This window comes from Amblyomma americanum, chromosome 10, assembly GCF_052857255.1.
Source record: "Amblyomma americanum isolate KBUSLIRL-KWMA chromosome 10, ASM5285725v1, whole genome shotgun sequence".
Classification (NCBI taxonomy): Eukaryota; Metazoa; Arthropoda; class Arachnida; order Ixodida; family Ixodidae; genus Amblyomma; species Amblyomma americanum.
In genome coordinates this window covers 62,039,807-62,056,469 of record NC_135506.1, presented here as the reverse complement: position 1 = coordinate 62,056,469, position 16,663 = coordinate 62,039,807, and the positions used below count along the sequence as shown (strand labels likewise).

Here is a 16,663-nt window from a genome sequence, read left to right as displayed (position 1 = left end):
CCGCGTTTCCACCCGATCTACCCTGCAATGCTAGTCAAGCTACCGTGCCGAACCTTTCAATCCCCTAGGAGGCCGCACCTGTACTGTGCATGGATGTGTCTCCGTGGCGCTTGGCAGAAGCGGTGTGGCCGTCGTGATTGATCATATGCGCTATAAACAACCTCCATGTTTCGACGCCACTTGTCCTTCAGGCCACTCTGCTACTCGCAATACATGTTTAGGCGCTATACTCGTTGTCCCTCGTGTCCCAGCGTCGTCTGCTTTCTGATGAGAACACCCACACACTCAGCCAACTCTTATAATCTGCTATGGGCGCGGTGGCTTGCACAGAGTTGCCGTCGTCGCTTCGACACACATCATGGTTGGGACGCGCGCCTCTTAACTGCGTCCTTTTCACTTGATTTCTTCTATTTCAGGTCTCTCCATACGTGAAAATGATAGCTGCTACCAATGCACAGAACCTACTGCATTTTATTCTCAATTTTCTTGTGGCAGTACTACAACTACAACTCTACCCCCCAAAATGGCTGTTGCTATACGACGCAAGCGAATATCCGCCATGCAAGTGCCGCTCGTGATAGGATCTGAATGTCAAGAGAGCTTGCTCGCATCTTGTTTAATATGTAAACAAAAAACGTTTTAGGCATCGCTTACCTTTGACTCTTGCCTGCATGCGTCCTTGCATACGCAGAATGCACCCGGAAAACCTTTTGTAGCTTTAAAACAATTGATTCAAGAAGAGGGCTCATGTGGGTTGGTTGGCACATATTAACGGAGTGAGCAAAACTGCTTTTTAAGGGGCTCTCAAAGGGGCTATAATAAAGTTGCGGTATGCCTGGAATGTTAAAGCACGGCGCTCCTTGAACATTGTCCAGCAAGAATATATTTAATGCGTTTTATAGAAGCCACTTTATCAGTAGTCAAAATTTGAATTTCAGCGTGCTCCCGCCTTTCTGTCTCCTCTAGTCCCGTTTTGCGCACTGGAAGGTCGGAAGTTATTGTAGCGACACTTTCCTTGGCTACACAACAAAAGTTAAGCAGGTTGGTCGAAACTTCTTTCTTTTGAACATCTAGTGTAGAATCTATAATTCCTGAAGCTTTCGGTGTTAGTCCTAAAACAAGTACGCAGGGAAATAGAATAACCTGAAACGTCCTCAGAGCATGTACAAACACCAAATTGAAAGCTATACATACAGCATTGCTTTCTACGTTCATGAACAGAGCCGTTCATTTGTTTTCTTTTGGTTCTACGGCATCACATGGGTGCGCGGACTGCTAAAGTTAGATTATTTTTACTACCATTACTATTATCAAATATTTGAGCTTGCTGCAGTACAAAAGCCTCTCCTAATGGCCTCTAGTCATTTTTCAGCCTCGAATAATGACTATACTATCGCGATCAAAAGTATACGGGACGCGAATAAATGGCAAAAAGTTTATTTCGGCCAATGTATGTGGGCGGCTGCGTTTTTATGGAGGAAAAACGCTAAGGCGCCCGTGTGCTGTGCGATGTCAGTGCACGTTAAAGATCCCCAGGTGGTCGAAATTATTCCGGAGCCCTCCACTACGGCACCTCTCTCTTCCTTTCTCCTTTCACTCCTTCCTTTACCCTTCCCTTACGGCGTGGTTCAGGTGTCCAACGATATATGAGACAGATAATGCGCCATTTCCTTTCCCCCAAAACCAATTAAAAAAAATGTATGTGGGGCGGGCAGGCTCTATCCACTGGTAACATTACCACGTGACTGGGACGCGTGGCAGAGCTTTAATAAACTTTTTTTTTTTTTCCGAGAACACGTGTCCCGTAAAATTTTGATTGCGATAGTACATGCATGCTCAATAATATGCATTACGCAAAGAGAATGATCCAAGCGGCCGCGCTGGTGTCGCATGTGGCTTGAGCGTCGTGTAATTGGGAGGTGCAGGGTTCCACCCCTAGTACCGTCGGGTACAAAAAGGTTTTCCAATAAGTTACAGCTGTCCTTAGGCATGGCGCTCGAAATCCATGGAAAGGAACGCTTGGAAAAATAGGTTTCCGACGGCTTTGCCTCTGTTGCGCGATAGGAAACCAAAAAAAAAGGAAGCAGTCATCAATATGATTTACGCCTAAAAAAGTTCTCATGGATCGCTGAAAAATTCATGGATTTGGTGGTGTGCAGTTTAAAGTATGCCAAGGAGTGAAAAATGAGCAGTTTCACGTCGCGTTGGCAGTGCTTCAATATAAGCGCGATTTTCTGGCGTTGCGATATTAACAAAATGATTTAGTAAAAGACTGATGTTTCGAATTTGGTAGTTCTGGTGAGGATTTCGAACAGCGGCAGCGTATTCTACTCTAGTGCGGAGATAGTAATTTGATGCATGTGAGGTCACTATACGTAGTGTGATGGAGCTCGGGGAGGCCGAAAGAGCGGCTGGCAGAAGCGGATATTCAGTTACCGTGATGGTGTCATGCTATAGATCGAACTGTCACAGAGGCCTATAGCTTACTCATGCACTGTTGAAAGTTGAACCATGCCGATATTCGAAAAGTAGGGTATTGGAATGCAGGTTTACTGTTGGTGGAAGGAAAAATTTCAGTTTGGCGTTATTAGCCATTTTGCGCTTTGCTTGCTCGCCTTTTTAAGGCAGCTAGAAGGACTTTAAACCCGGTGAAACATGTTTTGTCATTGTCAATTGATCTGTCACTCGCGAAAAGCCCTAATTCGGGCTATACCTTGCTAGGCAAGTCACTAATGCAAATAACAGGAACCTAAGGGCGCTGCCTCATGGAAAACTGACTTCACACGTGCAAGAGCGATTTACAGGACAAAAATGAATCCAGAATCAGAGAAACTCTTTAATCGCTGCTCGAGCGTTGTCAGAAACGTTCACTCTTTAAAGCCCAGAACCGCGAATTCGAAACATACCATTGGCAAGCAGTGTACTCACTACAACATGAAGCTTGCGTACACAGTTCCTTGTCAAAATGTTCTCAGTGATCAGTGCTTTCCAATCAGAATGCTAGGCGCTACTGTGAGTAAGTTGTGCGACGAAAACTGAGACGGCAATGTGCGACCGCGGCGGCTGCGTTTTTATGGAGGAAAAACGCTAAGGCGCCCGTGTGCTGTGCGATGTCAGTGCACGTTAAAGAACCACAGGTGGTCGAAATTATTCCGGAGTCCTCCACTACGGCACCTCTCTCTTCCTTTCTTCCTTCACTCCCTCCTTTATCCCTTCCCTTACGGCGCGGTTCAGGTGTCCAGCGATATATGAGACAGATACTGCGCCATTTCCTTTCCCCCCAAAACCAATTATTATTATTATTAATGTGCGACTTCCAGAAGGCGTCCAACAACTCCTCGTGTCTCATTTTCTGAAAACTGTTGCAGCAGAAATAGGAAGACATTTGCGTTGCACAAAGTCGTCTAGAGTCCGCAGGCCTTCGAGTCTGTCTTTCACGAAGCACGTACCAGCTGCGCAGAAGTGACCAACTCCACATTGTTTCGGATTCGTGACATACCGCTTTTCTTTTTAATTTTGGCAGTGTAATTATTTATATTGACTTGTGAATTTGTGCACATTATATATACCTACAATGTTGTGGATCTAATGATTATTTTCTATGAATAGTTCATAACTTCGGAATCAAAAGGTTAAAGTAAAGACAATGAAACGCTTACCAGAAATTACATGAAAATGCCCACACCTGGATTTCAGCCTGCTGACAGCAGCATTTGATGACTATTGTGCGGAGATTGAATGCAAGACGACGTAGATCTGCCAGGTGACAGCTGCGTGCCTTGAATTCCCGAGATTAATTAACATCTAAGCGTAGCTACGGCGGGACAGTGGCAGGCAGTATACTCGCCGGGATAATCGCACCAATAGTGTTGTAAGCCGTATGAAAAGCACGGACGGCATGAGACAGAGATATATGACCACGTCAAAATTTGAATACTATCTCTTTTTTTTACTTCGATGAGGATGAATGACTTGCTCCAATAATTTTGCAGATTATTCGTTTTCTGATAGGCAGTCAGTTTAGTGCTATTGTATGGTCGCTGGATTTAGGGATGGACAATTAAACCACTTTAGGGCAATTCAGGATGATGGGAGTCGTCAAGGGTTACGAAAACCGTTTGCGCAGTGCGGTGGAAACCACGCGATATATCCTTTCGCCATTGTCATCGCTAGTACCGCTTAATTTCGCTGTAAGACAAGGGCTGGCTCACTGGTCTCTGATAAGTCGGGACTCGCAAAGCCCCTAATCGTATGTTCCTACATGTCTGTTTGCCGTTGCTTGCTGCTCTTCCCTTCTATTTGAATCCACTCCGTTACCCCTAACGACCATCTTGCATTCGCATTACATGCACTGTCCCCGCCCATTTCTTCTTATTGTATTCAACTAGGATGCCGTTGAGAGTCTGGATTGACACTCACCTCTTCCTGTCTTTTAACGTTTGTGCTTGTAATTGTCCTTCCCACGGCTCTCTGCTCTGTCGTTAGTTTCATTATCCTCCATGTGTGAAAGTGTCAGCCTGATCGGTGAGTAAAACCAAGGGGCAGCTATTTTGTCGCAAAGATTCTGGTCTTGGCCTAGCAGTGTCTAGTAAATGCACTTCACTGCTTTCTTATTGTCCTAGTTATTTCTATATTCATCAACATTTCTGAACCATAGCTAGGCGATCGGACGCCCAAGAACCGTTGATTTTCGGAATGATGGAAAAGCATGTGCCTTATCTGTACTTGAAAGGATAAAACATATGCCAAAATACTCCTCTAGAAACCTTCACCCTGTATATTTCATGCAGCCCAGTAATGTGGGTACATTTTTATATTGTGGGGTGCAAGGCTGCGTGTGGGGGTGGGTAGGAAGGGAGGGGATTTTGGACTACCACTCTCGCTCTTCCTTCGCCTCAGGGGAGATCGAAGTTATTTATTCAGTTCCCGGTTTTGTTTTGTTTAAATATATTTGCCGCTGCTACTATCAGGTAAAGACACGTTTCCTCCACACACACAGAACAAGTGTGCGACGCGTGAGTGACAATGCCTCGGGCAAAAACGTACACGTGACTACACGTGGCTGCGTTTTGTTTTTAGGCCAAGTTCGGCCCGGCGGGAAAAACAAAACGCGCTTTGGTATACATGTATATACACGTATACGCTGCGTTGGGGGCTATCCATTTCCCCGCTCCGACCTCGCCATTTCCCAGTTCGCTTGGGACAAGGTCGAACTCTTCCTGACACATCTAAACGACGCCAGCGGGCCGGTTGAATGAGTGTCCCTCTTTGTCTCTTTTCCCGGTGCGCGCTTTCAAGGTTGCCGGCTCCTGCGCGCCGTTCGCGCTTAATTGCGCGCAGCGTCGCAGAAGCTATCAAGTCCGCACGTCCGAATCGAAGAAGCTGTTCGTTTGTGAAAAAAAAATATGATTGGCTGTGCTGTCCTGTCAATCACTTCGTTGGTATTTTCGTTTGGTCAGTGCTCGCTAGCCGGAAGAAGCCGCGAGCCATTCTGACGCGCGAAAGGATTTGCTTTTTAAAAATAGGCTCCTGATTAGCTGAAGCGAACTCTAGCTTCCGTGGCGCTGCACGCTTTTAAATGGGACGGAGTTACAGACCGTACACTCGTTTACCGCTCGCTAATCGTATGCGCGGATCTTCATTCAGTCTCACTTGAATGCAACTCGTGCAGGTCCAATGAACGGGCGACGTTAAAACAAGAAAGCAGACGACCAACGCAAAGAAAGGTCGTCCGCTCGTCGCCGGTTGCAGACGGCTGTCAACGAGCAGCAGACGACGAGCGCGCTTAGTCGTTTCGGCGCCCGAAATACCGCCAACGGTAGGAGACGTTTCGGATACGGCCTGCACCATAACCAGCACAGCACATCTCGAAGAGGGCATCCCAGGAACTTTGCATGGATTCCGGTTTCGGAAGTAAGGTGAGCTGTTGAGCAAAAATTGGCCTAAAAGAAAGGGGGGCGGGTGGGGGGGGGGGGGAGGGGAGGGATGGATTTATATTTTAGCAGCGCAAAAAGTGCAAGACAAGATCAAAGGTGGAACAGAGTGCAAACGTAACACAGACGTCTTTGCTCTCGTCTCCATTTTCTCGGGCTGCTAAAATATGAATCTACATAGACTCGTCCAGTTTTGTGTTGTTCTCAAGAGACGGATGGGGGGTTCCCGAATGTTATCACTTTGACAATGACTCATTTGACGGGGGTATCCCAAAAGCTAGGCACGCGTGAGCACCTGTGTTTTTCCTTCAAAAGGGAGGGGCACTGGTTTTTTTTATGACTAAGTAATGATGAGTCATTGAAGATTAATGTCAACACTTGAACAGGGAAAATAATAGCATAGTTATATTGCCTATGTTCAGAAAGTAGCACAGAATGAACTGCGGCCAACGTGAGTGAAATGCCAGGTTATCTTTTGTGCATTTTTATTTCTAAAGATGCTCAGTGATTGCTGCATGTTAAAATCAAAAAGAACGAAAGCCAGAAACATGTAGCGGCTTTCACTGAACACAAAGTTCTGATTATTTTGTGCTCACGTTCGTCAAACATCATCCCCGCCACTCTATTAGTTTTTATTTTTCTTTTCCTCCGAGAATAAGCAGACTAGACTTTTCACGTTATTACCTAAAGCTTAAATATAAATATTCCCCATCGTTTTAATTAACCACCATTCCAGCATTCATGCTATCTTTCATAACTCTCGCTCACGGATATTTCTTATAAGCTACCTCCCCTATATGCTCACTTTTACTATTTTAGTTCATAAAGCGCATATTTTAGTTCGAAGAGAGGTAAGCAGATAAGCGGAACTTTCTTTTAAGAAGATAAGCGGAACTTTCCAGTATTTATCGCACAAATGATTCGCAACTCTAGTGATAACTTTCGTATCGGCTAGAAAAGGACAGTGCAGTGGAGTGAAGAAAGTAATGACAATTTGCCATTTCGACGTGAACAGACAGGATATACGCTATTCTATACGTCGGTTTACCAGCCGCAGCTGTTCTTTCATTATTAGCACTGCATGCTGCACCCTCTCTCACGTCGTTCATTCAACGGCAGCAACGAGTGTCACTGTCGTCATCGTGACTGTCGTTTTCGAACTGCCAATGAACCCAGAGATGAATTCAAGGTCTCTGCCTCTTGTATGCACTTCGTCATCGTATTCGGAGCACTGCCCGCCGGACGCAAACGTCCTCTTTCTGGAGAACACAGCGACGTTGGCTTACGCACATCACCCTTCTTTAGGAAAAGGTGTTATACCCCTGTCACACGGGCACTTGTTAGGCCTTAGAAATTAAGGTCCTTTGCCCCAAAGGCGCGTGACGCGCATCTACACGGCAAAGCGTCGAGACCTTTGCGATAAAGGTCCGTAGCCGCAAAGGCGGCCGTCATCGGCCTTAAAGTTGCTTAAAGGAGCAACCCAGACGGCAGCGCCAGCTAGCGAGCTCAAAGAATAAAAAATAAAACGCAATTTTTAGTTTTGAAACCGTAAAAAATATCTAATTTATCTTATTCAATGGTTAATTTTGCGTTACAGTGCACTTAACCGTAGAGGAGGCTATGACTAAAGACATCCACACTGCTAAGAAAGGACTTGAACGCTTTTCAGCAGCCGCATCGACACACACGTGCTTGCGCATCTCGCTTTGCTGTTTTTTCTTCGTTTGCTCTTTGTTGTGTGCGTGTTTTGAGTTTGCTTGTGTGCACAAAGACACAAGCAACAAAGCACGCTTCTCGAACACAACGAGGAGCCGAACGGAAAAGTGCGCCTACCGTGGTCGGACCGAGAACGATGAAAAAAAAAAGAAACTTTGTTTCAAAATATCCGTTTCTCACCGTCAGAACGCTCGTTTATTATCGTGATAGCTACTTTTTCCAACATAAACGAATGCACTCTTAGCTGAAGTGCTACCGTCTGCTTTAATTTCATAATGTTACTAGCGCCGCTTCACACAGAGCGGTGACTTTTGGCATTCACGGAGGCCGCGTTCTAGCTCCTTTGGATTAGCCGTGTAGCAGCGTCGCTGCTCCTTTTCGGTTTTCCTCCTTTAGTGCAATAAGACAACTTTACGGCAAAGGCCGAGAAGAAGTCCCGTGTGACAGGGGTATTAGAGGCACACACGACATCTTACCATTGTGTCGGATGTCTGCTGGTGTTATAGCGTGCACGATAAGTGATAGCAAGAAAGCGTAAACATCACTGTACGAATCTATCGCATTGTATTTTACGGACCACAAGTTATTGCTCGGTGGGTGTCACGTGGTCTCGTGCGCGCACACACACACACACGCACACACACGCGCGCGCGCACACACACACACACACACACACACACACACACACACACACACACACACACACACACACACACACACACACACACACACACACACACACACACACACACACACACACACACACGCACACGCACACGCACACGCACGCGCACGCGCGCACACACACGCACACACATTCGAGTCATTTTACTTCCACTGAGACGGTGCCGAACAGACAGATATTGTAGCATAGCCCGTACCGATAGAACTGCCGCGTACAGTGGGCTTCTATTGCGCATGCGCAGAGCTCACTGAAGGCGCCAGATGGCGCCACGATCCTGTCAACAGCGCCCATGCCTGCCGCGTAACGAGCAATTAGCGCGTGCACAGTAGAGGGCCGGTATATGCGTTAAGCGATAGTGGTACGTGCTGTGCTAAATGTATTGCAGATTGTTTTGTAAGCGCCGTTTCGGTTGATGTACAGCGTCTTGCCCCGATAGGCGAAGCGTTCACACTGCCCCCTTTGGCTCACGCTCACTTTACATTCATTTTACGCAAGAGGTGCCCACAGATGTCGCTGTCTTACCATAATAGTTTTTGGCAACCATGCTATCTCCTTCGCGTGCTCAGTCAAGCATATCTGCGTCATCTTCGTGTAGCTTTACTTCCGTTGCCTCGAGCCGTTTATTCCTGCCTGTGACTTTGCGCGAGCAAGCCTCCCTGACATCTTGTTGCGGAAAAAGTACGGCTTACGGTGTTTACCCGACCTCAACGTTTTGTGCCTATAAGGAAAGGGATTACATGCATGGCTGACAGCGAGCCTAGTGTTTAATGGTGAACGGGTGACAACATGACTAAATTTTCTTGCTTTCCCGCTCAGCATACTGACAGAGAAAGAATCTCGAAATAACAATGAGTCTTCTTGTACATCCGCATTCTCTGTTTTTTTTTCTTTCCGTAAAGCGGTTTTTGACTCAACTGTCGCTCTCGAAGCCAACCGCAAAATGTGGCCGCCTGTGCAGACTCTTTCGTGAGTAGACGGAAGAGCGTTAATAGAGCATCTCGAAAGCCCTTCGACGGTTCGAAGTTGACCTTTGAAGGGAAACAAATTAAATAGTGGTAACGGGGAAAGTTTAGCGTAAAAAATGGCATTGCACTAATCTAAACTGCCCATACATGCTCACGTATGAATTTGCAGTTTACGATTACTGTGCTGTGAAATGGTGAAGATATGAGCAGTGATAGCGACAAACACAGGCCTGGTTTGATGTGACGCCACCACCTGGAGGCGAGAAAGAAATGACTCGTTTATGAAAAAAAAAAAACAGGTTTCAGATGGCACATCAAAATCCAGTTGACATGCTCGTCTGTGTTGTGGAGAGGTTTCTGGAAAATAAAGGTGGTAACAGAACGATGCAGTAAACTAACCCCTTCTTAAGAATTTGCAAAAAAAAATGTGGTCTTAGATTTCGGGGTTGAATACATATCTAAGGTGGGGATACAAAAATGTTTTAAACTTTCGCAATAGTCGGATGTCTTGCAGATAGGTAAAAAAAAAATTTTAGTGCACAGCATAGTCGCGAAAGTCGCTGCGAGGGTCTTAAACCTATTTGATTTTTAGCTGCAATTGTGGGAGTGTCCATTTTGTGCTGGCAATATGTCAGCTCATCGGAATAAGTTGTGTATTCTCACAAAATGTGCTGCAGTGTTTAAACTGAGCAATGCGAAACAATTTGCGGCCGTATACACAAGCTATACAAACATGACAGTAAAGTACACGCCCCTTCCTTTGTGAAGAAATTTGCTTTTATAGAAGTAGACGCACGACAGAATTGCAACTTATTATTATTTGTGGCCTTACCATGCACATATCCCTTGAATACGGAATAGAATGAAATTTGAGCATTCATACTTGATTACTAGATGATCATTAGTTATAAGCACACTGTTTTATGTTTTATAGCTAATTTTCCTCTTTCCCTAAAATACACAGAAGTGGTTTTAAACTTCACCCAGGAAGTAACAAAGAAGTTCCTCTTTTTGTGTAAACTGCATGTTGTTCGCTTGGAGAGACTTGCACTCTTGGCTGGCAGTCACAGGCTTCACTGTGTGCAAGCGTGTGCAGTTTTATATAGTTTGTTCCTGTTACACTTTTCTGGTTCCCTTTCTGTTCCATTAATGTGTCCTCCTCTTTAACTGAAATAACAATTTCCACACACAAGGGTGATTTCGCAGACCGCTCCCCCAGAAAAGCTTAATTTGCACGAATACTGCACGCTTACAGTATAGGTGCACATTATAATGTGAAGGTGGCAGGAATAAAATGCTTTGATCAAAACTGCGAAACATGAAAATAAACAAAACGGTGCTACTTGAGCTCGAGAGCAACACGTAATGCGCAACGTATTATGCCAAATAGCATATATCGGTTCAAAAATACAAGAAAGTTTTGCAAACCTATACTGGACTAGCTGCTTGAAAACTTATGAAAACGCTGCTGTTAATACATTTTTCGATTGCTTTCAACCTAGCTCGCGAAACAAAAACATCCTTACGTAGGTGTTAGAAATGCGGCGCCAATCATTGCAAGCCAAGTGAATTGAAATGTATAAATATATTGCACGGACGCTGGCGTGCCTCACTGCACTGCAGTTATTTCTTTCTTCAACCATAAACAGAAATATACACAAGCACATCCATATAAATTTGTTATTTTGTTCGTATATATCGGATCGCAACCGTTTAAATCAGCGCTTTGTCTTCTTCGCTGTGCACGGCCCCGTGTGATGTTTTTCTCGTTTTCTCTCTCTCCCCGTGGCCTGGACTGTGAGATAAATGGTTGGCCACACCATTCTTCCATGTGTACTGTGTCTCAGCCTGCTGGCGCTGTAGTGGAAGCTGCCGCTGGCTTCTGAAGTGTGCTTGATCGATTGGCCATTTGGCTTCCTCACGCTACACCACCACAACCACCGAAGTGACGCGTGAAAGCCACTAACAAGCCTTTCTTGGCAGCGAGATACACTGAGGAAGTTCTGCCAATGCTTTTTTGTAGCTTCTGCTGTCGTACCAAGAAAATGCGCACCATACTGCTTTCTTGTTTCCTATTTATAATACTGCGAACACTGTGCGGTTGCTAAAGTGTCAGAATAAAGGAAGAAAAAAAATTACGCCATTTTGAGCTAGTTCAACTACAGTTTATATATTCGGAAGTCTTCACATATTCGAAGTCGTGAAATTGATACGACTCGCAAGTATTCCACTCAGCGATGGTTGCGAAAAAACGAGCATTTACAGACAACTCATGATGCGCACGGTGCAATGGCTAAAGTGCGATTAGTACAAGGTGTGATATGCTTAGGGGACGTATGCACACGTAGGAGTCAAAATCGAACTCAGTGTCTTGTAGCAGATAAAGGAAGTGACGGCCAGTTAGCTTTCTGTGTCTTGCTAGTTATGGAAGTTGTGCTTTAATGCGAAGAACTGTCCATGACTGTTTGCTTTTTATAGGCGGAACTACTGTGGCCTCTAACCTTGGAGATTTCTCGAGTTTATCAATCTGGCACAAGTGATATCGTCTCACCTCTCAACTGTTGATTATGATGTTGCTCTAACCATACTTTATATAGTACTAAGTGCTCAAATATTGCGCCTTTGAGCACTTTTTACGCCTTGTATCTAACGGATAAAGGACGATAATTTTCGATATCGATCTTATCCTTCGATTTATGAACCGGTGCGACCTTCTATACGAGCTACACGCTTGGAACAGAGCATTCACGTAATGGCACAGTAAAAATCTAGCACAGCAAAAATCTGGCCTAACAGCCAATCTAACTGAAATGTTGGGTCTTTTGCGTTGATATCTGAGGCCCACTGCACAACAAACCATTTGCTGTAAGCTCTGCTGTGACTTCTAACCTTTACATACCTATAGAGTAATTTGTAGACCAATTTAATTGAAATATTGGGTCTCTTACGGTGACATTTGAGGCACAGTGCACGACAAAGCATTTACTGTAAGCTCTGTTGTGAGTTCTTCTTAACTTTACTTACCTATAGAGTGATTTGTAGGTTGATGTGTTGGCACTAATCCCAATAATTGTTTTTATTCGGAAGCTAGGATCGCTATTTGAGTTGTTCTTTTTTCTTTTGGAAATATTCCGGACAATGAATTGTGATAAAAGCTGCTACGAGCCCTGTCGCTTACAAGGCATCGAAATACGTATGACAAAACACGCACACGGTTATTGGCGGCTGCAGTTGCGCTCCTTAATCTAGCGCATGCCGTTCGTTGAGAATGCCTCCCCAAAAACGGTTGAGGACGAGGCGTGGGCGTAATAGTAAGTTGACGAAACTATATACTAGTAGTGCGCTCTACTGAAGTCACAAGTAGATCCTTCCGGCCAAGGGCTTGCAGTTTGAAGATGAAAGAAAATGCACCGTCGGCCCTCGAAGTGACACTGCCGGTGATGACGGAAAACAGCCCGCCACTTGGTGAGCACAGTGGACACTGAACCTCGATGTAATATACTGCTACTTTATACTTATTTCTAATTGTGGCTTTCGAATAGCCTTGTCAGTTTTCGTTCCTTTAGCGAAGAAGTGTTCAAAACTTACCAAAATGTCTTTAAGTGCATGCGCAACAATAAAGAAAGGGAGTTCCGAATATGCCGTGAAGAGCATTGAAGAGCAGCTGGAGCTCTTCAAATAATGGTCATGCCATTCTTCATAACCCATGTGCTGCTTTGAGACATTCGACACCGCATACCTTAAGCACCATGCCATACCATACCATACCATACCATACCGTACCATACCATACCATACCATACCATAACATACCGTGCCATGCCTTACCAAACCGTACGATACCGTGCTGTACCGTACCGTGCCGTGTCGTTCCGTACCGTAATGGGCCGTACCGTACCGTACCGTACCGCATCGTGCCGTACCGTACCGCATCGAGCCGTACCCTACAGTACCGTGCCGTGCCGTACGTACCATACCGTGGCGTACCAGACCGCGCCAAACCGAACCGTACTGTGCCGTACCGTACCGTAGAGTGCACTACCGTGCCGTACTGTGCTCCTGATATGGCGTGGTATGATGTGGTAAGGTATGCGGACTTTGAAGTCCCGAAGCTCCACCTCTGCTGTAGGAAAGGCACGTATAATATGGTAGAGGACCAACTCCCGACTCCTGTGTTTTCCCAGGTCTCGTTTTTCTTTGTGTCGTGCGCCGAATCTGGAGTCAACGAACCGCACTTAGCATCTCATATAGCAAGTGTTCTTTCTTCTTTTTCGTTTCATCCGCAAGCGCTACACTGGGCTAACACGCGAAAGGTCGTCGACATTTCCAGCACCGGACAGCCAGACACAGCCAAGAGAGTTCATCGCCCGTTTAGGAGTAGTTCCCATTCGTGAGCAGCGATAGTTGGCGAGCTTTCCCCGCGCATAAATATGCCTCGTTCAAATGCCCCACATATCATCGGACAATAAACCCTTCGACATGGTATTGTATAAATCCGGGCGTTGGTGCACGCGAAACCGACACCAGCTCCGCCATACTTCTTTTTGAATGCATCGCTTAACGGTCCTTTCTGGCGGATGTACTGCTTCCCTCCTCGGTAGTGCTATTTGCGGTATTCCTGTACGAACCATTTTACGTCCGGCATGCTACACCTGTGTGGGACGTTTCGGAATGAGCGATCGGTTTCGAACGTGACGAAGCTGTTTCTGAACTTAGTTCTGTTCGGACAGTCTATTTCTCTCTTAACAAGACCTCATCCCGGCGCCTCTCTCGAGCGACACGCCATAGTCTCACTTCCGAAACACCGAACATATGAGCAGGACCACGTGGGAAGGCAAAGTATCGTTTCAAAACAAGCAAAAAAATAGAAAACGCAACGGGTATTCTGGCGGGGCGGGGGGGGGGGGGGGAGGGCTGTAAATAGCAGCGGAAGCGTGCGGTGTCGGCGCACTCAAAAGGGCAAACAAAACGATAAAAGAAGTGGGCGCTGAATTCGATTCAACCTTGCTCGCGGTCGTGGACGCGACAAACGCGTGCTCATTTTTTTGCCTAAACTGCATGCACCTGGACACAGAGGGTTGGCGGGCGCCGCGACGTCTAGCGTCCAGTGTAGTGCTCCATTGACCGAGTTAGTCGCGTAGATCGACGCCACGGCGCTCGCTTGATCGGTGTGCTTCAGTCCAGCGGCTCTCCAGAGCGGAATATACGTCTTGCATCGCATTTCGACTCTGGCCTCTGGTACGTAAAACACTTGCTCGTTAGGAGTTGAAGCGGGAACATTGAACTACCCGAAGCAGTCTGTGTCACACGCACAGCGGCAGTTAGTTACCAGGATACGTAGCTCGAGTTGAAATGGTTTTGTGGGGAACTCCGGACAAAACTAACGTCGCCGTCTGAGTCGGCGTAGTACCACGCAACCGAGAACACGTCCTGCACCTTTTGTCATTGTGAACGTTATCTAGGCGATCTTAACCGTTAGGCTAATGTGGACCAGAGACTAGTCACTCCGCTTATTGTTATGTTGAGATGTGTTTGTTTGCTTCGCAAATGCATGAAGTCGAGGGTGTTTCATTTTATCTACTTGTTCTCTGTAAAGAGAAAAATCTCATGTTCTGCTGCACAGCGCTTATTTGTTTCTTTTTTTTAATTGTAAGTAGAATCTTGGTGGCCATGCTGTCCTTTCGGTCACCGAATGTGAGGCCCATCAGCTTTTTTGCTGTGTTAATAAGGATAGTGGTTAGGGCGAGTTGTTTCATGTCGCTTAGTCTTTTCATTACTACTAGGCTAGGGCTCTTCGAGCTGTTGACTATAGCATGCTTCTTCTTTGGGCTGTTCCGTGGTGCCCCATGGCTTTGAACCGCAGAAGAGCACATGGTAGATGGCGTACTGTCCTCAGTGAAAGGAGTTATTGCTCACGGCTTGAATGCAAGGCTCATACCTCGTCTTTTTTTTCCTTTCCGGGATTTTTCAGTACTACGTCAGTCATTTTTAAAGGCTAACTCTATTAAATCACCCCTGTCACATCGGTACATATATTTGACTGCTGGTTATTGTTCGGTTGTTATAGTCACCCTTACCATTACCTCGTGATCTCTTTACTGCTAAGATCCTCATGAAAGCTCTGCTTTCGACTTCGCCAGGTAAATTTATTCCCGCAAGCGCTATCATTAAGCCTTATCAATAGACAGTACCATGGTTGTCGTTTTCAAGTCCTAGCTGGTCATAGAAGCATAGTAAGCTGATCCAGTGTATGCATTGCTTAATCGCATATACGAGCGGGCGCCGATATGCACAAATTGTTTAGGTCACAATCTAATTACATAACTTCGTCAGCCTAAAACTGCCTGATGTAAAATCTTCAACTTAAAACCAACTCAAGGTCGCAAAGTTTTGTGAATTAAAATTCGGCACAACGATACCAGGCAGCAAAGTACACACGCCCACTATAGCTTGTTGCGTGCAGTGTACGCGGAAACATGCCTGCCACACTATACGATTTCTTTTCGTGTACGGTGTCTGCAACCATAACGGCGTAACGGCGGTATTCTAAAGCCGCCCATTGTGCCGCTCTCGCTCCCAACACACGTATACGCCATATATGTATCTGCGCATCCCCTATGCACTTCGCAGCTGGGTCCCATCGGCGGTGTTGGCGGCACTGGAATTCCCGAGCCTAGAGGCACGGCGCCCTGTTTGTTCAGCGACTTCGAGGCGTAGAGACGACCGCGCGCGCGGCTGAGTCCACGAGGAAAGCGGCCAAGCCGTCGGGCTCCCGCGAGCGTCAGCCACCGCCTCCCGTAACCTTGGCTCGTGCTTCGACAGCCCTCGAAGTCGCGCCGTCGGGCCATCACCGAGCCATCTGCGCCCGCTGTGGGTTCTCCGCGGGGACACTTCGGCCTCGCGAGAGTGAGTACGTGTATTTTCTCGCGATGCCGAGGCGCGATGCGGGCTGTGCCCGTACAGGTAAACTCCTGGCTGATCAGGTAGTGGCGTACACACTCCTAAGACGTCCCTGAGACGGCGCCCAATAGTGAGGTGTCAAGGTGGCCCTGCTACGGAAGAAAAAAAGACGTCGTCTGCCGTGTTGTTGTCGCCCCTGACTGTTGCGGACATGGCGTCTGGTCTGCGTCGATGGTACGAGGCTAAGGTTTGTGGCAAGTTTCCTTTCACCTTAGTAGCTGGATAGCTTAGAGCGCGTTCAAAAAAAAAGAAAGAAAAATAGCGAATAAAGTAAGTTTAGTAATTTTTAGGCAGTGCTAATTTTCGGATTTATATGCAGTAGGATTATTGCTTTGATGCGAATATTTTAACCGGGCCTGCGGAGATTTTATGAACTTAACTTTTCAAGTTGTTCGCAGTGGGTG

General features: G+C 46.2%; 1 protein-coding gene across 3 annotated transcripts in view; it reads left to right on the top strand.

The window, feature by feature from the left end:
* Positions 1–5,654: 5,654 nt before the first annotated feature.
* LOC144108769 (uncharacterized) overlaps positions 5,655–16,663 on the top strand; it is a 48,947-nt gene continuing 37,938 nt past the window's right edge. Inside the window, exons 1-2 of one of the 3 annotated variants that reach the window (XM_077641941.1) lie at positions 5,748–5,918; positions 15,930–16,205. Coding sequence is in view for 2 of the 3 variants with exons in the window: in XM_077641939.1 (XP_077498065.1) it covers positions 16,411–16,446 (36 nt within the window). In the remaining variant the exon portion in view is untranslated. Of the gene's footprint in view, positions 5,919–15,929; positions 16,206–16,288; positions 16,447–16,663 lie in introns of those variants that run through there. The other 2 variants (XM_077641940.1, XM_077641939.1) reach the window with 2 other exon arrangements.